We start from the raw sequence: 24,045 nt of genomic DNA, 5'->3' as shown, positions 1-24,045 counted from the left end.
TGAAGTGTGTAATTATACAGTCTGTGAGGGACCCAGGTGCGTTCTGTCGGGATAATAAGAAGAGAAGGAAGAAGAAAAATGCAGTAGCCTTTTCGTAATACAGAGAGTAGTACTGTATGCCGGTGGCACTTGGCTACGGAAGGGCTAGATCTTGCAGGTGCATGCAAGATTCCCAAGGCGCAGCAGCAGCAACATGCAGTAGTAAATAGTACCAGCGGCAACGGATGGCTGGCTGGCTGACTGACTGAACCCGACTGGGGGCAAGTAGAAGTGGAACCCTGACAGGTATTGTGGAACGTTGTGAGGAGCTGACGATGGCGGGAGAGAAGCTGTCCTAGGGGTGCTTTTTTATTTTTATTTTTAAGTACAGTACGATGCGCTTGGCTGAGAGTGGGAAGAGGGGTCGCCAAGGCACAGGTCGAGGCAGGAACAGGTCAGGTCCCTGAAAAAGGTCTTGGAGGGGGAACCTGAAGAAGAGGGGAGGGGCACATTGAGGGACACGGTGTGCCCAGGGCCCCCCTATACGTACAACAGATGGGCTGGATGCCATTAAACTTGGAGGACCGCCAGAAGATCCACCACGTCCTGCGATGACGAAGCGGGAGGGTCGACAACCAAACTTGTTTTGCGCGATGATGACAGAAGCAAAAACCTTACTTGACCACTGACCGGGAACCAAGCACTAACACCTGACTGACCTAAAACAAGGGCTATAATGTGTCATCTGGGCTTGAATAAATTTCTACCCCTCTTCGGTAATACTTGTCCAACCAGACCCCATAGTTATGCAAAGGGCAAATCCTTCCTGCATTTGTATGAGGGAACTTATCAGTATAATCGTACAGTGTAGTAGGGCCTCGTAAGCCTGCACACACATAGGAGTGATTCTAACAGAAGAAAAAGAAGAGAAAAAAATTGTCGGGGCAGATTTCTCAAGGCAAAGCAGCGCATCCGTCCTCTCCGTACGGATTTGTGACGACTATGACGATACTGGCTGCGAATGGCATGACATCTTTGGCAACCTGCCCAAACTCTAATTGATCGTCCCAAACCCGTCCCAACCAAGCTCCTCCTTGTCCTGCTGCTGCTGCTGCTCCTCCCCTCCTCCCAGCTTACAATTCTTGCAATGGAAATGCTCCCTGGTGTTGCATGTGTCGCGCAGAGCACATCAGCCGCAGATTTCAGGACCAGTCGAAGTGCGCCATGTTGTTCCTTGCCTACTACTTAAAAGTAAGCAACCACTTCAAATATTCTCCCATGTACCCCCACCATAGTGTTATTAATATCATCAGTGCCTGCGTCGTATATAGGACAAACGAACAATAGAAGATGATATTTACTTATATTTTCATATTTAAAAAATATATAAAAAAGTTCAAAGAAAAAAAGAAAAAGAAATAACCTTATGCCCCAAAGGGGAACACAGGTTGCCTCCTGCACCCATCACCGCACTGCATGACATACACACACACACACACACACACACAGCCTCAGAAAGGGCTGTTTTATCTTTGGCGTCCCTGTTATTAGACGCTCTCAGCCACAACCCGCGCATACTACCTTATGCAAGCCATTGATTGCCCTGGCGCGCATACACAGTCAGAGCACTCAATTTGGTAGGCCGAGCAAGGTAAGAGGATGCATGCGTGCCTGACCAAGTGCTGTATAGTAATTTAGCGCCCGTGTTCCTTTCTTTTTTTTCTTTTTCTTTTTTTTCTTCCTTTTCGTCCTCCCGACTGGTATACAAACGAGCCCTTCGAAAGAAACCCCAGAACCACGGCTTGGGGGCTGCGTAGCAACGACGCATTTTGTAACCCCCCCTCGCCCTTTCAGATGCATGTCATCCAGGCGTGTTTGAGATGCAACCGCCCAAACCCTCGTGCAGTATGCCCTATTGGCGAAATCCATCCAAGATGCCTTGTTGCCTCACCACGGCTTGATTCAGCGCGATTTGGGGGTTGAGCGAGAACGGGATAGCCACGCTGATCCTCTACCGATCAGCACACCCGAATCCTGTATCTCTATCTGTCTATTCGTAGGTAAGTATGTATGTTTGCACGTATGCATAGGTCTCGTGTGATTTTTATTTTTATTTTGGCAGTGCGTTTGTGTTCGACACGCAAAGGAAAGAGAAGAAGGTAAAAAAAGGTCGGCCTGCGCGAGACATTCCCTTGCAACGTGGGGGCGAGTAGGTGGACAAGCACAACCCAGGACTTCCCTCCTCCTTCTCTCAACCATCGCACGACATTCTGTAAAAGTCTCAGCATGCACGCACGTATTCAACTCATCGGTGTGCAAAGAAACCAACGCATCGCCCTCCATCCTTGCAATGGCGGCCACCAGGCGTTTTCTCTTCTCTTCTCTCTCCCCCCCCCCCCCCGCCCTCTCCCTCTCACTCTCTCAGTCATCTATCTATCTGCCGGAGCAGGTCATTGATGGTGGCGGGCAGTTGGCTCCAAACCTTGGACTGTCGAAGTGAGAGCCAGCGGAGCGGTCTGTACGCCATGCAGTCAGCCAAGCAGCCGCTTACGAACTTCAAACTAGTATTGTGTGACTCGTTGGAAAACGAGAAGAAATAAAAGGGAAGAAAGACAAGGGAGGGAATAAATGAATGATCAAGCAGCGGTCAGCATGTCTCTGAAGAAAGAAGGGAAAAAAAGCGAGAAGCTTGTGGCCTCGATTCCCGCTAGTCTCACACAATCATCAAGGATGACTATGTTCACGTATCTGAGACGCTACGCACTGCTGTGTGAGCAGAGTCAAGAGGTACTTTGCGCACGGCATGGATGATAGATAGTGGTCGAGGGATGATCGAGTCAAGAGGTATCAAGAACAATCCGTTGAAAGATTCAGCTTTGTGTGAATGACCCAGCCCTATTTCTTTCCAACCAAACCTAAGCATGCCCTTCATGTGTCCATGATTGCCCCTAAACTACCGACCATCGCCCGCGTCCATTTCCACCAGCAAAGCATAAGGAAAAGGAGGGGGGGGGGGGGGGGTTGGCCGCGCATGTTGCTGAGTCACTGACTGCTTCGTTGACTAGAGTCAGAACCCAGACTCGTCATGAGGGCCCCTTTTCCCTGTTCCACCCTCCCTCCCCGCCTTCGCAGGGGGCCCCCCGCCTCAATATCTGATCAACGACCACATGGAGACAAACCACGCAAAGATCATTGCTTGGAGATGAAGGGGAAAGAAAGAAGAAAAGAACCGTACCCCCAAGCGTCAAAAGGAGTATCCAAACTACGAGTATGCGAGGCGTCCAAGACACGTGATACTGCAGACCAACCACCGACGACCTTTCCAAGAAAAACAAAAAGGTATACAGGACAAATCTACTCAGCTAACAATTGCCAAATTCAGAGACAAAACCAGGGAGTCTTCTCATATACCGTTGCTCCCGTTCCGACAAATATTCTGGCCCATTAGACGCATACACGCGAAGCGAAGTAAAAGCGACGGGAGGCCCTTTCAAAAGACAAGGAGGTATCTTGCGCGCATGAGGAGCCACAGGCCGCGACGCCGCAACGCCATAAACGCCCTCCCCTAGAAAGCCTTTCCTCCGAGAATACCAAAATCTGTCATTCAGCCAAACAAGATCAATGTACGTCCACTGCAGCTCTTCAAAAAACTGCTTTGACGGGTGGCGAGGCGACAATTACTTTGTGTCCGAGCTTGTCGTCGGCAACAAAGAGAAGCATCACTTAGTGTTCCTCATGAAAAGCTTTACTTGCGCAATACAGCATCGTAGAAGCTCGCCACGCCGCTGATGAAAGCGCCGGTGAGGACGCCCTTCCACCCGCCATAGATGGCCGAGTTGATGCGGGCAACGGACACGGGGTCAACCCAGCCGCCAAAGGTAGCACCCTGCTGGTAGACAACGTACGTGATGACAGCCTTGGCAATGCTGAAGGTCAGCGGGTCGATGACATAGTCGGGCTGGCCGGACCTGCGGCGACTGGTGCTCTGGTGCGCAGCTGACAGGTTGAAGTAGAAGCCGAAGAAGGCGGGAAGGATGATGCTGGTGAAGGCCCAGAGCAGCGCCGGGTTCCAGAACGAGCTCGTCAGCAGCAGGAACATGTCAGGTATCTCCACAGCATAGTCCGAAGTCCCGATAGCCTTGACCGCGGGGATGGTGAACGCGTAGCGATCGGTCAAGATCTCCTTGCGCAGATTGTACAGCTCGAACGCGTTGATGCAGAACAGAATCGAGGTCACCGTGGACAGAGCATCACGCGTGTTGTATGTAGCCTCCTTGATTCCCGACTCGTCGTACAGGGTCGAGACGCGTTCCCGCAGAGCGAGAGTGCGCTCGTCGACGACACGCGCGACGTCGGCCGGCGACGTGGGCAGCGGAATGCGCCGAGCAAGCGTCAACGGGCCCGGCGTGGCGGTGGAAGACTGGTGCTCGGAGTCATCACTGATACAATCAGGCTGTCAGAGAATGTCCATTGTAACAGTGAATGACAACCGCAACGCGGTTGGGCGCGCGGGGAAAGGGAGAAAAACAAACGACAAATAATCGGGGAGGCGACTAGACTTACTCGGCCAGAGCGGCAAGGGCTTGCTCGATGACCTTGGGTGGTTCGGCGGACTTGGATGTGTTTCTCCGCTTCTTGGGTTCCCCAGCTGGCCCTTCCTTCTTGACGGGCGAGCCTATTGCTCGAGCACGCGACTGGTAGTATGGCACAGCCCTGGGGTGACTGCCGTAGAGGTTCTGGTGCTCGGCAAGGTGGTCTTGGAGCGCGGCTTCGAGGTCGCTCTTCTTCAAGCCGTCAGTCCTGATGCGCCGAGACGCGTTAGCTAGAGGACTTGGCTGTAGAGCTCTGCGCGAGGAAGGGCAATTATTGTGCGCGCTCATGGGGCCTGAAGACGCGGGCTCCGTCGTGACTCGTCGCGGTGCGGACAACGTGGTTGGTGTTGTCGCAAAGCGACGAGGACGCGACGAGGTCAGAGCGCAAAAGGGAAACCCGCCGCGATCTCTTGATGATGACGATAATTGCCCACTATTGTATATTTCTTTGCAAAATTGCCGCAGGAACAGAATTTTTCTGGGGGAACAAAACAATGTACGTACTCCTTGAAGTTGACAGCCTCAGCCAGTTCGAGGAGGTCAGACTTGCGCTGTCCCCGGAGATAGCTGTTGGTGGTGGTCGCCATGATGTCAGTGTCAGATGTGTACTGATAATCTGACTTTAAGGATGTCTTTGTATGATTGTATAGACAAGGTGTTTGGTTTGATATTTTTTTTTCTTGAGGTGGGTTGGTGCAGTAGAACCCTCTATCGCGATGTTGTCAATAGCATCAAAGCAGGACAAGGACGGGGGAATAGGGTTGGGGGGTGTGGTGGGCGGGGGAGTATTGGAGCAGTGAGCTGTGTTTATTGTTGATCTCCGGGGGGCGTGTTGTTCTGCGAGCTGTCTCCGCAAAATGTGCAGGTGCTAGGTGGGCTGGTGGGTCTACCCAAAGGAGCTTGGGCCATAAGGTACCAAGGTACATTGAGGAGACAGGATCAGCTTGGTATGCTCGGATCATCTCCAACACACAAAATCGTCGAGGCTTGATTCACGCTCTGCAGCCACTGGAATGCCAATGATCAGCATCCTCAGCATCTTTTCCCCAGATTATTACAGAAACTTTGTCTAATATGTACACTCAATACTGTTTGTGTGCATCTGGTCTAGACTCAATGACTTTTCCGTACTAAGTAACAGTTGGCACGATTCTGAACTCGAGAAGAGATTTGGAACCCAGAGTCGAAGTCCTCTCCATATGAGAACCAATCTCTGTATGAATCCCATAGACACATCACATTCATTCTCCTGAGACATTACGAATTCTGCATATTATGAATTGATTGATAGTATATCCTTGATAGAATACAGTGCCCTGCAGAGGTGCCCTTTTCTTCTTCTCCCTTTTTCCCAGGCCAAGACCAACGCTCCGGATATGCAACCGAAAATGTCCACATTCACTTATCCATCCTGCATTCTTCTTTACGTATCCACCAGTCCGACGAATCTCTCCTCCCCCTTCCTGACAAGCCTCACAGGCACCTTCAAATGCCCATGCAGCTTCAGCGTCAACAACGAGCTGGCCTGCCTGACCGTCTCCCGCGATTTCTTCCTCGCCTTCTCGTACAGAGATCTCTTCTCGTCGTCTCCCATCCTCTCCACCTCCTCATCCGAGGCCCACTCGTCCACGGCCAGCTCAACGCTGTACCTCTGAAACAAGACCGCCAGAGCAGCAACCATCTCGACCTGCGCGATTCGTCGGCCTAGACACGACCTCGCGCCGTCGCTAAAGGGGATAAAAGACCCGCGCACCGGTCGGTACAGCTGTGCGCTGGTATCAGGACCCTTGAAACCACCAAAATCCTCCTCCTCTTCCTGGTCGTGTGCCGCCGTGGCCTCAGCTTTGGTATGCAGTGACGGTCGGTACCACCTCTCGGGCACGAATTCGTCCAGGTCGTCCTTGGCTCCAGTCTTGCCCGGCTTGGTTGGCCAGTACCGCGGATTTCGCTGCGCCCCAACACTGTTCAGTATAATCGTCGTCCCGCGCGGCACAACATGCCGGTGCCCTGCGAGCACGATGCTCTGGCCTTGTCCATTAGGCTCCTTGGGAATATCGACGACGGAAGGCGTGAGTCGGAGGACCTCGTTCATGCACGCCGCGACGTTGCTCCCCATCAGCGCGTTGATGTTTCCCTCATACTCCCAATTGAGCGGGTCGCTGTCCTTGCCCAATAAGCGCTCGACGTCCGCCTGCAGGGCACGTTGCGCAGCTGGGTTGTTGGCGAGCTCGATAAGTGTGAAGTGCAGCGTGTTCGCGGTGGTCTCGTGTCCGGCGACGAGAATAACGAACGAGTTGCCGAAGATGTCCGAGTCCGAAAGCGGGGAACCCCCCTCGCTGCCTTTGCCGTTGGCGGTCTTCTTCTGTTGACTCTTTTTACCGTATTTCGCGCGAACCATCTGTCCCATGATGTCCATACCTCGATCCTCCGAGTTGTCTTCCTCATGCTGCGCGTCCTCGATCTTGTTATGCAGAAACTCCTGCATGTATTTTTCGTAGTTCCAACGCGCATTCGCGGCCGATCTCGCCGCGCTGAAGGGGACAGCCTTGAGAAGCCAAGGAGGCACGATGAGGAGCAGCAGGATCCTCTCCAGCACCGTGGCCAGCGAGTCCGCAAAGGTCATCGAGTGCCCTTCTGGCGGCTCCAGGCTGGCGTACTGCTTGCTCCTCTGGTCCATATCCGCGGGCATCTTCTGGCCCGGCCAGAGCAGGCGTAGCCCGAAACCCACGTGCGCAATAATATTCAGCGCGAGCGTCATTGTGTCATGCTCCAACGTATTGATAGTACCGCTGCTCGCTCTTTTTTCTTCTCGTGCCTCCTCATCCGCGGTACTATCCATCCAATACGCAATCATCCCCTGTGTCTGCTTGATGGACTCGACAAAGATATGGGCGGCATTCCTCTCGTTAAAACTTGCCGAGACCCCCTTGCGGTGCATCTTCCACTCCGGGCCCTCGGTGGAAATCATGTTCCTTCCGAAGATGGCCAGCAACTCATAGTTGACGGTCTGCTTAGGGAAAGCCTCACGTCGGGAGGTGACCTGGAAGATAGCCTCCGCGTCGCAAGTGTACAAGATGATGCCCCGCGGGGAAACGACCAGAAAGGTATCACCAAGGCGGTCCCAGGGCCCACGCAGGTAGCGGAATGACCAGTCTGGCTGCAGAATACTGCAAGGATGACGAGGAAGTCAGTCAGCATGCATATACGTACGCGCTTGGAGAAGAGGGTATTTCAGCGTACTCGAGCCATTGCTCCCAACAAGACCTCGGCAGGAGCTTGATGAGCGGTGTCCACAGCCCAGATGTCAACTGCCACGGGAAGCTGAACGGCGACGTAGCTACACATAGAACCAACCCGGTGTCAGCACGAAACATTCTTTTGCTCATCAAGATGTGTATCTCTCTTTCTCTTTTACTTACGCACTACGACATATGGAAGTCCTGAACGACGAGCAGCAGCCAGATTCGACCGCAGCCCCTGGATGTAGTAGAACACGCCATAGGCAAGCAAGCTGCCCAGAAGGACGAGCGCAGAGGTCGATGGCATCGCGAACCGCAAGAAACGATCGAGGTAGGTCAATGGTGTACAGCAATTGTTGTACGAGGCTGTTCGTCCATAGGAAGTAATCGAGGCAAGCAATCACCACGAATTTCACATGTGCAGCTCAGCCCAATCCATACCCTGATTGACCAATTATCGAGGGATGATTTGTTTTTTGTTTTCTTCTTTGGAGGGGTTTTCTTTTTTTTTTTTTCCCCTTTCCTTTTTCTTTAGGGGGGCACCATTTGCATACGGACCCCAATCTTTGACGTCAAGTGGAGGGTAGCGTCTACTGAGGGGACTTGTCTCAGTCGGGGAACCCATGTTTCGAATCTCGTACACCCCCTGACACGCTTGAGGGTGGAGCACAGCGAGACCCCAGCAGCCCAGTCGTTATCTTTCACAGCACCACGCTAAGGGTAACGGATGAAGCCACAGCCGGCGCTGGCGAGATGGCAATATGTCACTCCTCATCAAATGTTTACGATTAGGTTGTTGTCACTTGTCGTTTGCCGTGGAGAGGAAGGGTCCCCACATTGGTAAGGACGTCCAAGGGCAGCGCGACGAACGTCAACGACATGTGACCCTGAGCTTCTTTCTTCTCTCCTATTTCTTTCCCGCCCACAGTTGGCTTTGGCTCCTTGCGCCCACTGAAACGGCCCCACGATACAAACGCAAGTGCCCTGCTACAAACCCCGCCTCGAGCCCCCTTCTGTCCCCTGAACTGGCGCTGGCTGGATCACACCAGTTGTCTCAAGTCCCCCTCCTCGCTGCTCCAGGAGCATGTGGTCTTCTTGTGTACGTTGATGACCTGAAGCGCGCCGCAGAGGAGGCTATCCTCGAAGCCCGCCACCCCCACAAAGGGCTCTGCATGCCCGTCAAGCCCCCGTGAACCTAGATCATTGCCGCCCATCAGAAGTAAAGGGAGCTGAATCCCTGGCTATGACGGTGATTACCTGAACTGCCTGTCTCTTTTCTTCCCTTTGGCTTTTGAGCCCCACCTCTCCAGAGACAAAATCTCCACTGCGGTGCGACCCGAGCGGGAGAGTTTATTTCGACGTCGTCGTAGGGTAGAAGAGGACTGAGGATGCTTTCGATGCCTCCCTCGAGAACGTTCCAAAGGACGTGGACGAGCAGATATTTCTAGGACGACATCTCCTTTGAGTTCTCGCTCTTCTCTTTCTTAACCCTTTTTTTCCTTTCTCTCCTTCCTTCTTTTCCCTTCTGCCTCTGTTGTCAAGTGTTGTAGACTGTCAAATCACGTCAGGAACCTGACATAGTCTTTCTTTGTGCCTCCCCGTCCCTTTCCAATACTCCTGTCTCCCAAGTCGACATGACATGTTGTTACCCATGTTTGCCGCAGTAATACTTTGGGCGGGCGGTTCTGCCAAGGCATCGTTTTCTACTCAAGTTGCAAGGAGGGGTCGTTGGTCAGGGTCGCTAGGCTGGCTGGCTGGCATAGATCTGAGGATATACACACAGATGACTTCTGCCCGTGGTAGAGGGTCTACAAACTTTGTTCATTCTTGCCTATCTCTAGCAGGTGGAGAGGCCCCCTCCTACCTACCCAAACATCACCAAAAATGTAATACAACACAAGTCACATCAGCCATCCGAGTGAAATTTCAAAAATAAAGTCCTTGATTAGTGAGTGGGTTTTATGCCTCTAGTGGAAAAGTACTCTATTCAAGAAGAGAAGGGGGGGTGGGGCATTAAGAGGGGTCCCTCTTTCGTCCCTTGGCCCCTCCTCCAGCCTTGTCCACTCAATTAATTTGTTCATAAAAAAGAAAAACATGTACTGCCAACCAAACCAAATGAACCAGCCCAGATCCATGAACAATGGTATATTTGGGGAGTCATTACTGTTTGAATGAGCTGGTTCTTCCTTTTCTGCCCACCATTTACCGAATCCTGAACGCCAGGGTATTTCTGCAACTGTGTAGAAAAAAAAGTCACAGGTCAGCACCAGACAAGACCCTGTGCTGCATGAGTGATATTTTCATACCTTTCCGTTTTCTTCTTCTTCCTTTTCCTTCGTGCTAGTGCACTGTGACTGGGCTACAGAGGCAATACTAGACATGGAGGGTTCTGAAAAGTCCCAAAGTGATGTGAGAGCTGCTATCTGCCAGAGCGTACAGCTTCAGCCAAGGACTTCAACAATAGTACCTCCGATGTCAGCATCATCCTGCTCGAGACCCCTCAGCTTCCTGCCAAGGATCCTCATCATCAAGGAGCCTTCAGGAAGACGGAGAGTTCGGGGCCAAGCCGGCAGCAATGCTTTTGTGGTTGCTTCCACGAACGCTTAGCTGTTCAAAGACTGAACACTTAGCGCTCGTCATCGCCTGACGGATGACGTTCCAATCGGGACAATGGCCAAGGTTTGCGCCAGGAGCGAGCATGTTCATGTCGATGCCGCGACTCTCGAGCTCTTGGCGGAAGAATGCATTGAATAGAGCTTTCGCAACCGGGTTGTTGTGCTAAAACACACGCGGTGCCTGAAAGCCGTTGTGCTGCTGTCCACCCTGGTACATCTGGTGCTGCGGGCCCATGTTGTTCATGGATGGGAGCATACCCTGCTGGCCATTGACGGCAGACATGTGGGGAGGGCCGACTGGCTGCTGCTGGTGGTGCTGCTGGTGGTGCTGCTGGTGCACGGCGGGGGTGCTCTGGACGCGAGAGTGTTGCCCACGAGGGCCGGTCCAGTCGGGCTGGTAATAGGAGCCAAAGATGTTGTCCTGGCCGTCACGAGGGCTCATACCATAAGGGTTGCCATACCCCTGAGGGGTGGGGGGCCCATAGCCATAAGCCTGGGGGCCCTGGCCGTGGCCCATGTTCAGGTTGCCGAACACATCTTGTTGCTGCTGCTGGTAGCCGTTGCCGGGCTGGGCAGGGAAGCGGAATTCGGTGTTGCCGTACTCATTCGTGCGCAGACCAGGATTCTCCGACATGCTTCTAGCATGCATGGAAGGGCGACCCTGGGGTGCATAAGGCGACTGCTGCTGCTCCTGGATAGCGTTGTGATCCAGGTTGGGCACTGCACCGCTGCGCTGGTGGACAGGCTGCGGGAGGACCGAGTTGCTGCTGTAGCCACCGTTCCAGTAGCTGTGGTCTGCCTGGTTCTCGGCGATGGTCGCAAAGGCATTGTTCTGCGGGAACTGGTACGAGTAAGGCTGCGGTTGTGACATGCCCATGACAGGGCGGTGGGGCAGGTTCTGCATGCTGAGGCTGTAGGGTCCAGATCGCATGCGCTTGTTGTCCTGGGCAAACAAGCCGATGCGAGACGAGTTGCTGTAGGCGCCCATGGCAGGAGGGGTGCGATAGGCCTCGCTCTGGGTCTTGCGGTGGCCACCAGCGCTACTGCTACGGCGGACCGTGGTCCGGGGGCGGGACTCATTACCGTCAGTGGTGATCTCTGGCAGGATCTCGATGTCTGGGATCTGGGTGATTTCGCCGTTGGTCATGTGGACCTTGATCTCTTCCACAATCTCGAGCATGTGAGTAGTGTCGTAGTCCTGGTTGAGACGGGGCTGGAGCCAGATGGGGATGGCAGTACCAACACTGCCGAGGCTCGGATCATCGTCCTCCTCTTCAGCATAGCGACGCTTGCGAGACTCGGTGTCTTGAAGGCGCTTTGCCTCACGCTTCCTAGCCTGGAGAGTCCAGTGCTTCAGGACACCGGCGCCCCGTCGCTTGCACTTGACATTGTCATCAGACCACTCCTGAACCTTTGTGACTTGCAGGAGGACCAGGTCAACCTGGCGCAGTGCGTAGTCTGTAGCATTGCGATAGCGAGATCTCTGGTAGTGCTTGCGGCAGTAGTGGACCCAGATGTGGGCTGGAATCGACTTGGTGCAGAGCTTGTTGCGGCCAAAGATGTGTGAAATGGCCTTGCGCAGGGAGGAGCCTGTAGTGCATGGGTGGACAAACATACACTTGGGCTGTTCAGGCTCAGCGTCGAGGGCAGCCTCAGACTGGGCAGCCTGGTCAGTGCTAATGGCAAGGTTGTCCTCATTCTGAGAGTTGTCGCCCTGGGTAGGGGACTTGGGAGGAGTAGGCTCAGCCATTGGGCCAAAGGATGGGTAATGAGGTCGGTTTAGAGAGCTCAGAGAAGGGAAGTCTGGGGCTGACACAGTCCGCTTGTGTATTCTTGCAGAGATTCCTGTGGGGGAATCTGGATGGAGGAATGTACTCCTCTTGGACTCTGTTGGACTGTTGATCGAGCTGGTCAGCTGGAGCTCCCCAAGCTTAGTGGTGGTGATGGTATTCTGATTTGTTCTTGAGGATGGAAAAGAGGTGGGTGGGAAAGAGTTCAGGCTGGCTGGTCTGAAATAGTTGAGCCTACTTAGGCAGTGTAATAGTGAAGCAGATGGCTGGTGACTGTGATCTGAGGTCTAGTGGTAGTTCCATGGACTGACTACGCGTTGCCATCCAGTCACGCGTCTCTAGAACCACACAGAAACTTGACCCCAGCAACAGAACTCCAAGGTAACCAAGTGGAGGTGGCAACAGGTGGGGAATTGTATCTACTGCCAAAGCAGATAGCTGGCAAGACAATAGAGACAATAACCCTGCCGGACACCTTATCACTCTCTGACAATGGAAGTCCAGTGACACATTCGCATTACAGGCTCGGGTTCGTGAAGAGTGGTCGAGGGAAGAAAACACAATGTGTACAAGATGGAGAATGGGTCAGCATTGTTCGGCACGTACCTTGCGCTTCCAGTGAGTCCTCTGTTTCTCATCATCATCATGGCATCTGAAGGCGACCTGGCGCGATGTGAAGTCATCGGACTCTCGCTATCAGACATGTATGGGGAAACATCGTCCAGGCCCGGCCTTCGAGGAGAAGGGGGCTCTATTTCCACCACAGGAGAGCAGGTCATGCCTGATTCCGGTACAGACGTCCTTCTCTCTGTGGGTGTCGAGTCTGAGCCAAATGTGCTGAGAGGCTGGTACTCACTGACGGTTGACAGGGAGGAGATCCGAGAATGCGATCGAGAATGGCATGATGCGCTGGAGGATATGGTTGTATACGACGAGAGGCTGCTGCGACTGTCGGAGAACTTATGTTTCGGCGAATTCGGACTTGTCGAACCAGCCTTCTCGGCCGGTAGCGAGTCGAAATTAGTGTTGACTGAAGGCCGCGATGCTGTTGGTGTCTGCGCGCTCTTGACATTCAGCGTCAAGGGTAGAGAGTAGCCGCCGGCATCCCATGGCGTTCTGTTGCGGTTGGGCAAACGCGAATCACTGGACGTCCTCATTGATCCCGCTCTCTCCTGTGTCTGATACATGGCCATACTGCCATCTCCGGATTGGTCGATAGGGAGTCTCCCACCTGCGGCTTGCGCAGCCGCAGAGGAGTTCAGAAGTGACGTGACGTTCATTTGGTCGCTCGTCTCGCAAATATCTGTCGACAGTATGAGCCTATGTCACTTTGCGCTAAAATCACCACCGTCCACGCCTCGACCAGCAAGAATAAGAGGGGTGACGAACCTCGAGTACACTAGTTGATTTGAGTCACCTAATCAGGTGAGGAGGAAATGTAGGCAGCAAACTTGTTTCCAAGTCCTGCTTGCTGAATCTTTGCGTTCGTGGAGCAATTCTTGGGGGCGAGCCCTCCTGAGGCTTTCTCGAGCAGCCAGCTGTCTTATGAAGAAAACCACAAACAAATCCCCGCACCACCAAGACCTGATCCTAAGATCGGGTCACCGAGGAGGATCCACCAGCCGATCAGCGAACAAACAATCTTGTCTACTGACAAGTCGTACAAGAATCTCCGCAAAGGATAATGTCGTCGTTCCCACTTCGAACGTCCTTGGAGTGAGGGCCGGTATCGAAGAAGCACTAAACACCCATCGAGGGCCACGGGATCTGTCGGGAAGTGTTTGTCCGGCGGCTGACCAAGTCGTCCGTGGTCGAATGTTTCGCAGATTGACCAGCAGCCAGCGAAGTGACGATAGGGTAGGGTCTGGCAGAGATGTAGTCGTCGTCGTTGTTCTCCTCCCTGTGTGAAGTGTATCCGGGCGTGGAGGTAGGTGGCGGCTGGGATGATGATGATGATGATGACGACCGTGATGACAATCCGGTGGGTTAATCCGATGACACGAATGAGTAATTAAGAAAACGTGGCGAGTCCCGCTCGAAGTGACCCGACTGATAAAAGATGGGATCGCTCGATGCTTTGTACCTCAGCTCGGGCCAGGGGTGAGCAACGTGAAATAAGGTTGTCGAAATCCGGAGAACAGCACCAACGTTTGAGTCGCACTGACCGTCTCGACGTAGATTGAAACACCCGAAACACCACTGACCCAGTAACTTATAGAGAGCAAGAAATGGTCATCCAAAATGGCAGGTCATGAGCACACACATGTGGCTTGTCCCAGTTGAATCGGATCTCCACCGAGCCGAAAGAAACGAGCATCAACCTCCTGTCCTGGCAAGTGGCACTGGTGCGTTTTTGAGACGGAAAGTCCTGAGTTGGGATGACGAGTCTGGAGCCGAGCCAAAAGATGTCTCCTCCAGATGGAAAGCCACTACAACAAGCAACCTTGGACGAGATAAGAATCGGTCGACAAGACAGCCGATCCGGGTTCAGAAGAGATGGTCAAAGATCAAGGAACCCAGGATGTAATGTTCGTGAGGATCTTGACTAAATGGTGGACGTATGACTCTGGTGAGGCATCACAATGGAAGGAACTTCTGATCAAGGGTCAGTCGAGGGCCCGTGTAGCAGAGAATACAGCGAGGACGGAGGTCCGTGGACAAACAATAGCGCCAGGAGATTCAGAAGGAGGTAAGAAAAAGGAAGGGGGAAAAAAGAGCAGTGCTAACGATGCATGAATTGAGGGGTTTCGGTAGCGTGGCTGTGAAGGAGATCTGTGAGGCGATCTGAGGACGAGGATATGGTTATCCGGGGAACATGAGGGAGTCTAGTTCATGAGCGCAGGCGCAAGTGACAAGGCCCTGGACCACTTACCCCTGAAGAATCAAGACAAGGCGTCTGGTGTAGTGAATCGAAGAGGGCAGGGGGAGGCCAGCTCGGGGCGATGGAAGAGCAATACCAGATTTCACGAACAAGACAACAAATCGAAGAGACGAAGAGACGAAGAGAGAGGGAGAGCGAGAGGAGATTGTGAAGGGGGCAACTTTCCAATTGCGGCAAGGCAAAGTAAAGCGCCATCTTTGCATTGACTGAAGCGTCTAGAGAACGTGTCTAGACTTCTCCACTGGGGAGGTTTTGGCCGGGGCTTGAGCGCCCGCACCTCACAAGGCGAGATGGTCCCTCATTCTCGATCATGGATGGATGGACGGAGTGGATGGTGCTGCTCTGGGATGGATGGGTGTAGGTGATACACGTCCTTCGGTTCTCTCTGACGTTAGTGCATCCACTTGCCGGCGCCGTTTTGGAATCACATCCCTGTGCATCAGATTGGTTCTGTTGTCCACCGCGTCAGATGATCGTCTGAACTCAAATGATCCACACTGGGGGAGGTTGTCCTGGCCGCATCGAGCACATGTTGTTTTCTGCGTCGCGAAAGAGGAGCCCCTGTTCTGCCGATGGGGCCCCCCATGCGAGGGCAGCGTGGGCAGATACATCATGTTGAGGCGCAGCACCCAGGGGAGTTGGGGGGGGGGGGGGCAACATGTATTGTTCGAACCCTGGTCCGTTCTTGAAACTGCTGTTCAGGGCAGGATGCGTCGACCGAGAGTCCATTCTGATTATACTTGTGTGTGAGAGAATCTGGCTTTCGGAACTCACTTGCCGTGCCTTTGCTGGGTAGCCAACCTACAAGATGAAAGCCCAGCATAGGGTTGTACGGCAGACCTCTGCTAGTCCCCGGGAATGATGCCAGCAGTGGCATGGCCGATGCCGGCTGCATCGAACAGGTTGTTCACGTAACCTTGGGATCTGAAGGGGTTTTCAAGGGCATGCGATGTCACATTGAGCACCTTTCCATGAGTACCAAAAGAGCTTCAGTGTAACATGTCCCGTGGACATCCGAAGAGAACAAAAAAAAATAAAGGGCGCATGCGGAGTCGGATGTCCTGCTTGCCAGTAGCAGGGAAGAAGCAGCCAAGCCGACAACGAGCCCATGGAATGGTAATGCAAGTGAGTGGGGCGCTTTTTTTCTTGTTCTTCCTCACAGGCCAGATTGAGGTATCGATCAACTGCAGCGTCAGTGCGGTGGCCACCCTCAAAAACGGCCCTGGCGCCCGTACTGTGTGCTCCTACGGTATGGAATACGGGCTCATTGTCAGGACCTGCATGATAGTTGCCGAGCCTCTGGGTGGACAGTCGAGTACCATCATACGTTCCAAGCTAAATTCTCCGATTCGTCTTGGATCATTGTGCTTCGGAATCTGGTCCCTGTACGTTGCTGGAAGCCCGGGATTCATTGGAAACCTACTGGATTGAATGGCAAATTTGTTCAAGAGACATGGTCGGCGGGTCGTAGACCGTATCGGAGAATTTGTGACGGTGAAAAGGCGCTCGCTTACTGCACAGTATCTCCATCCGCATTGCGCTGCTATGCTATACAGCGGTCCATGCACGACGGGTCAGGCTGCATGCTGATTATGCTACGAGGCTGGCCGGTACGCTTCTCCAGTGATGCAGAACACGCGGCTAACTGTGGCGTAGTGCTTCAAATGTTCATAGCATAAACGGTTGTGTGCAGGGAGAGAGCAACAGCTGTGGTGCTATGGTGTACTATAGCATATCCTCTTTTTCGCAAGGGGCAGCTTTGCGCCCGTACAATCGCAGCGCTAGGACGGAAAAGTCACTTCTCCGGGTTGGTCGACTCGAGGCGCGCTGAGCCCGCAGCCTCGTAGCGTTGCATTTGGCACCGAGGACATGGGAACGGTAAGATATAATGCCGTAATCAGACATGACCCGCTGAAGAAGTCTCGGAAATGATAGCGGCCGTCATGCCGTCACGCCCGCAATTTCTGTGGCATGGGTTTTTCGGCGTGCACTTTCCTAAGGCGCAACAAAGGGTTGAAGCCGGGAAGTGCTGAACGGTACGGCGTCAACTTTGCTAACATGGTATACCGTCAAGGGTCTGAGGTGTGCTATCACGCGATTGGCCGGACAATCTTTGCCTGATGTTTCAGAAGATCTGAAGCAGCTGGGGTGGGACGCCTGAAGGTCGTCAGAAGAAGAAGTATGGAGGAGAATGGTGAAAAGGGCAGACGACTAGGGAGCGAATGCCGACATGGAGGGGGGGCTGGTTGGTTCGAAGGTGGGTAGCTCCAGCGCAAGGCAGCGTTGTCCTGAGAGGGGACCTCAAAAAGATGGGGCCCGGGATCCAGGGTGCCAGGGTCAGGGGCCGCGGTAGCAACGGTTTTGACCAGGTCGCGGGGGGCTGCTGAAGAGGTTTTGTTGGTGTACAGCCATGGATGTGGGTGCCGTCCTGGCTGAACCAGCGTCGGTGAGAGCCATTATCATCAAATTGCAGCCACTGAACCAGCAGCGCGCCCACGCCCACGCCCACGCCCATGCTCGCCTGCACACACACATGCAGATCTGCCCGCAACGCAATGCAGCCTTGGTGGGCATGCATGAGCTCGTAATATCGTACTGCGGGTTAGGACTGCTTGGCTGGCTGTAGTGTGCGCTGGAGTACGTTCCAGGTGGGGAACTTGACATCCAGATGGTGTTTCAGCCGGGGTTACGGAAAGGCTCCTCTCGAAAGATGTCACCTCGTCGGATTCGACTTGTCATATTGTTCGAGGTCGTGCTGCCGCCACCCCCCCAGCTTTTAACTGATGCAGGCACTACATGCCAGTCGAGAGGATACGAAGTCCATCTGCCTCAGTGCTCCGAACGTGGCCGTTTGGTTGCGTGACGAACAGGAGGACAAAACCAACTGGCATTTGGGCCCTCTTGACACACAACAATGGTCCCTGCATGAGGAGTTGCCGTCGTTGCGAAGGTCAAAAGAAGCCCTTGATGACCATGATCTGGCGATTGGGTGCCGTTCTCGTAGAGCTGTCATCAGGGGGGGAGGGGCCACAAACCTGGGACGAGAACCAAGAAAAAACAAGATCGACCATTATCGATAGGCCTGGCTGTTATTGCGTACAGTAGTAGCATGGTAGTTGCGTGTTACGGCCTTGATGACGAACAAGGCAGACACGGCAGACACGACAGACACGACAGGGTTGGTAGAGCAGTAGCAGCCTGTCTGACGATATCTCCACACGCTTGGAAATGTTGCAGATTGAGCCTCGGGGCCGAAGGCTGGTCAAGGCAGTCAACAGTCATGGCTGTCGCCGTTTGTCTCTATTGCCCAACTACGTGGGGACAGGTTTTACAAAAAATCAGTTGGCAGTCTCATGTAGACAGCTTCACCAGTTTTTGGGGAGTGCATTATCGACCAATGGTGACTTCGATGGACCCGAACGGTCTGATCATCAAAATAGACTTTGGCAGAAGTGTCGTAGGAACTTGATGGAAGCTTAACAGGAGATCGTACCCAGGGTCAGATCGAGTTGCAAAGAACAGACCTCAAGAGATTTCGGAATCCCCCGTGGGTGGAGGGCCGGATGGTGACAGGTGGGAGGAGAAAGCAAAACAGGCCAGAAAGGGAACCCGAGACAAGGAAGGCTAAAATTAGCCAGCCAACCCACTGTACAAGAGAGGGGCACTTTCCTTCTGGGGCCCTAGGATTGCTGTTTGTAGTGTTTTGGGGGACGGAAAGGAGTACCTTTTACGCTGGAACCCATACACCCCTAGCGCCTGGTCCAGCTATCGAGAGGCTCTTGCCTCCCGTAGTAGTGGTACCTTGCAACCCTAGCGGGGGAATACACCTCAACCCCCCTCCTTCATTTTGACTTTTTGGCACCTGTCGAACCAAATCTGTAGCCTACCAGATGCTTCATCTCACCTCAAACAGCCGGCTCTGCTGTGCTCCGTATTCCATCTTTTTCCACAGCTTACTATCATGTCCGTCCATCTTGGCATTGACCTAGTCCAACCCTGTTCCGGCTGCAAGTGGTCCTCGTGTCCGCCATTTTCAACTACTGAGCCTCTCTCTTACCCAATCTTGACCCTTTCCCAACCAATCAACGTTTGCATTGATCCACATCATCGTAACTTGTTCCTTCTGAGAACACTACAGACGTCCGGTCGTGCTATGAAATGAACATCACGAACTTGGAGGACCACAGAGACTCACTTAGAAGGTGGAGACCACCAGTCCGGAAATTGGACCATGGGAAGTTCGGGAAGTTACTGCGGTACAGTGCAGTGCAGAGCCCACAAGCAGCATATTTCCCCCAATCCCTTCTCCCTCTGCTACCTGCTAGACATCATGAGATTACCACATCTGGGGTGTGCTGTGCGCCGTCTATGCGCCCAAAAAATAAAGGCGTTCGGACCAGATGAGGCTGATGAGGCTGATGACCCGCAGCAGGCGCCGCGATCCGGGTTTCATCTGAACTCTGCATCCTAGGCCTCAAGTATCTACTTGGTCCTCCGGCTCCGACGACCACTACGAGCCAGCAGCACCTTCTTTTTTACCCAGACGTACCACGGGCTGGTGCCCAAGAGACACAAGACCTGGCTTTGTCCCCCGCAGACACCACCTCAGTACAGTAGACCCTGGATGCTTGTTCTAGAGCTAGAGCATCAGGGCACTGTTTTCGGGCCCAGCCCGATCGATCGTGTCCCTTTGGCGCAAACCATTCTCATCCGTGCACTCGGGCTGAGGTGGTTCGTATCAGACCGGGGTAGCCAGAATAGAGACGATCGACCGGCTAGCTCTCCGTGAAATCCTCAATGCAGAGCCAATCGCGTGTTAGCATTTTGGTGGGTTCAGCCTACCAAAGCCGTCCCGTTCCTTGTCCGCCCGCGGGCTCCCGTGGTCTGTGTTCACATCTAGGTACCAAACAATGATCTTCAAAGGACCAGATGCTGCCATTCCTGGGGCGCGACGTCTTGTCAGGTGAGATCTCGTCGAATCCAGTATGAACCCCATGCAGATCATTCTACTTTGGAGTCGCTGACATGTGGCATCCGATGCAGGCTGTCGTCTATCAAACTCGTTCGGAGGAAAGATCTCATCTTCGTTGTCCTATCGCATCTCCAGACTTTCCCCAACTGCGGCTGTGCGCGCCTGGGGGGTTCTCTCTTTGTTGCAGGCTCACCAAGTGGCTCAGTTTGAACCACTTATCCCTTCTCCGTTTTCTCGAAGCCCAACATCATCAATCACACCTGACAAAATCCCAGATTTTCCCAACAGCTTGGAGAGATCTGCAAATGTACCTCAAAAAAAAAAAAAGCAAGCTTGTGCAGAATGTGCCTGAAGAGACCGCTGCGCCTTGACCCCCGGCATCCTAAATTCATCAGCGAGTCGAGAAAAGCTCTGTGCGTTTCATTGCATACGATTAAGCTTCACCCGTGGTCCGAACACTGCCCCACTGTCCAGGCCACTGCAAGAGTTACGATTGGTTGCTCAGATGTGCTCCAATTCCTCTGCGTCGCTTCCTCCCCTTACTTTGTTTTCCGAGAGGCATGTCAAGCTCAGACCTAAACTGTGGTTCCAACCAAAACAGAAACGGCAGGAAACCCTTCCACCACGGGGAAGTCCAGTACTGGACAGACGGGCTGGCGAACTGTTTCGCGTCTGCTCCAGACAAGTATCTGATGCGATGTGAGCTGGCTCATTCTCATCCAAGATCACACAACCGTACGGCGTGTCTAAAGTGACGATGCCAGCCCGGAGTCCGGATGTCTTCTTGGTGCAACATTATTTCCGTTTCCAGGGTAGTCGCTGAAACCAAACGCTGGTCCGAGCTCACGAGGTCAGTGAGCTTCACTGTACAAATTTCTCACTGACGAGTCTGGATCCTAGCAAGACATTGCTCAACACTACACTGAGCAGCTTTGGGAAATCTGACGCTGATTTATTCACGAGAGGCACGACAGGTGTGCTCACAAGTCTTCATCAATATGATTCTAGCATTCAGCGGTATCCCAGGCTGACAGCCTACTTGGCACTATTGTGTGTTTATGACAAGTCAAGACTCAGTGCCTTGGTTCACACGAGCCGGTGGTATCTGCACTCTCCAGCCTCAAACGACAGAATCATAAGGATATGCGTACGAGTGTTTTCTAGCTTACGAGGACTTGGCATTCAGCCGACCTTCCATCTGAGAACCAAGAGCATGGTATTGGTGCCCTCGTTGACAAGGTCAACCTGCCGTCTGTTACATACACGATTCTGACTGGCCGGAGCTAGTACTCCTACACTGAAGGTCGAGTCGAGGACAAGCAGCGATCTTCTGGGGTTCTTCCCTTCTCAGAATATCGCCCCAAGTGTACCAACCTATCAGTCGATGGCTAGCTCGAAGTCTGAACTCTGGTTCTGAAGAGCGTCCGGTGTCAGCCAACAGGGAGGTGTGCTGGGAGGCTTTCTCACGTTCTTGAAGCTCAAGGTACCACAGATACTTCCCAAGATAGCATATATCCGTACTATCTTAATGGACGTACTGGAATGAAGACTTCCCCTCAGTCTTGTCGCTCTCGAAACGCTCTCCGTCCAGGAAAGCAGTCATTGGCACGAGATGTAGTTCATAGAAGGCAGCTGTGAAACAATGAGGTCCCTTGAAACAGTGGAATACGAACTCGGTCGGTGCTTTCAGGAGAAGGTTTTACTCCTTGGCCCACGGATCATGGCCCCTTTGACAGGTCAGTGAGCGCTAAGTCCAGTGGAGTGTCCAATCATGTACCCAAAGCTAGTGACTGTCGAAGAGATGGTGCGGTACTGGCTGTATGGTACTGCTTCGCGATGGAAACACGCATGGACCCAGAGGTCATTCAAAGTCCAACCCTTGAACAAGTCTGATCCTATATGCTATTCGGCCACGAGGTGATCTTTTCATTCGAATGCGACTACGGGACGAGATGTCCCAAGTCTGTCCTGAGAACAGGCAGCTCTGGGTTCAAAATCAGAGTTGCCAAGATGACGTTAAGCTCATCTGAAGCCATCTCATCTTTTTCTCGCACAGCCAGATTAGTCTGAATTCAATTGGAATCGTCGTGACTATATGCTCGCTGGATTCGCGTCGTTTGACTCCACCCGTTTACTACTATCAGACAGGTTTACATGTGCTGGTAGAAAGTTTGATCGAGTAAGGTCAAATGCACCATCACTCTTTGAGCTTGGCATTGATATGATTTTGGGTTTGCTATTGGTGTTGTTCTAGATAGCATGAGCTCCTATATTTGTACAGCCAAAGGCCTCAGTATCCTCCGGGTTCATTTATTCATCATCTGACCTGCCTCAACCTGCGATTTGCGTATGACAGCGCTCTTGGTCTCCACCGTCGTATGGCGACATCCAGGTCAGAATTTCGATCCAGAGAAGTCTCTCACATGACATTACCTAGGTAGTCATCTTACTGATATGATCTCCAGACACAAACAGGAAGGGGGGGGGGGGGTCCACCGCGGTAGAACTTCCAGATACTCCCAAGTGCTAGAGGACACCGAGATTCGCTGGGGGAAGATGATACAAACTGCACTAAGAATCTCTCGCAGCGTGCAGTCAACGTGTTCCGACTGGGAGCAGCGGTGCATATTGTATGAAGCCAGCCGCTCTTGGTGTTACGACATGCTTCTTGTGTTACTGTTGCTATGCAGAGCGCACACAATCAGGATAACATGCGCTGAGTTGCGACTAGAATAGAAGTCTGGGCAACTTCATAAGGTGGAGGTGATGACGACCGTGATGATGAGGCCTCTGAATCAGAGAATTAGGGCTGAGGGCGGACAATGTGTGATAGCAGGCCACGAGCACCGGCTCAGCTCGTGTACCAAGGCATGTATGTATGTGCGGTGGGAAACGACAGCGTGAGTTCCTCCGCGAGGTCACTTAGACTACTTAAGTTTTATAATGCGGCGCCGGAATTGCAGTCTCGAGACAATCGGATCGCGGGCCGACAAACCCTTCAGCAAGATCACCGTCAAGTTCTAAGGTTACCAACTACCGCCGGGCTAGATGTGGTATCTAGGTATCTACTTGACCCCTTCTACCAACATCTCCTTGTTCCCTTTTCCCTTTTCCTTTCCCCTTGTACCTCGTGAGTAATCCAGGACTTTGGAGCAGTCTAGATAAAACTGAGCTACCGACGAAGTCCACCAATCGAGCATCCGTAACACTGCAGACAAAAAGCCGTGGTTTGAGATACCTACCAGCGCGGAAGAAGGACGCGCACTCGCCCGTCCACCCGAAGCTGCGGTGCGCCTCCTCCAGCTTCGGAGCCCTTCTCCCTATCGGGTGCCGGCATGGGTCTAGTGAACGATCCAGCATGAAGGGAGCGGTGGGAGTGGTTCTACTGGTGAGGTCTGGGGCCCGACGGCCAGTCTTTCCTTGTGCAAAGAGGGGGTATTTGGGAAACCACAGAGGGAAGTGCTTGCTATCTGGGGGTTAGATAGTGGACGCACAGCTGCCAGTTGTTACTGGTTTTTGCTACAGCGCTGCATCGGTTTGAGACACTGGGGCGTAAAAGGTTCGTTACCCTGTGTATTCGGAAGTATCTAGCAAACATATCATTGGCCGCCTCACTCAGACCTCCTTGAATAGAAAAGAGGGAGAGCAAAACCCATGGACATTCGGAGCAGTAATCCGGCTATGTGTGCTAAGCAGTCGTTTGCCATAACTTCAGCAAGTCCCTTGTGCCTTGCCGTTACACATTAACAAGATCTACGGGGAAGGGTAGCTCAGACTTTCTGCCGGTAAAGAGACCTACTTGTACCATGGCATAAGCAGCGTACCACGGCATGGCTCGGATCCTGCCTGATAGTACTGCTTAGAATTGTGTACTGGGATGATGATCTGGTCCTTGAAGCATACTTGCTGGCGTTTAACTGCGATCCACTGCAATTAAACACCCGTAATGTCTTGCGTGTAAAGGAGGTATGCCATAG

General features: G+C 53.0%; 2 protein-coding genes across 2 annotated transcripts; both read right to left on the bottom strand.

Moving 5' to 3' along the window:
- Positions 1–3,148: 3,148 nt before the first annotated feature.
- On the bottom strand, positions 3,149–8,117 carry M406DRAFT_348284 (uncharacterized protein; the record flags this gene model as incomplete). Its single annotated transcript, XM_040922375.1, has 5 exons — positions 3,149–4,418; positions 4,543–4,779; positions 6,044–7,738; positions 7,812–7,908; positions 7,991–8,117. The coding sequence occupies 5 exons, from the start codon at positions 8,115–8,117 to the stop codon at positions 3,725–3,727; spliced, it is 2,850 nt and encodes a 949-aa protein (XP_040771793.1). The 3' UTR covers positions 3,149–3,724.
- Positions 8,118–10,588: 2,471 nt separating this feature from the next.
- Positions 10,589–12,123, bottom strand: M406DRAFT_73274 (uncharacterized protein; the record flags this gene model as incomplete). The annotated part of the gene is made up of 2 exons (XM_040925613.1): positions 10,589–12,015; positions 12,045–12,123. 2 exons carry the CDS (start codon positions 12,121–12,123, stop codon positions 10,589–10,591), a joined length of 1,506 nt encoding a protein of 501 aa, XP_040771792.1.
- Between the last annotated feature and the right edge of the window lie 11,922 nt (positions 12,124–24,045).

Source organism: Cryphonectria parasitica (genome assembly GCF_011745365.1).
Source record: "Cryphonectria parasitica EP155 unplaced genomic scaffold M406scaffold_9, whole genome shotgun sequence".
NCBI classification, from domain to species: Eukaryota; Fungi; Ascomycota; class Sordariomycetes; order Diaporthales; family Cryphonectriaceae; genus Cryphonectria; species Cryphonectria parasitica.
This window is presented reverse-complemented; position numbering and strand designations above follow the sequence as displayed.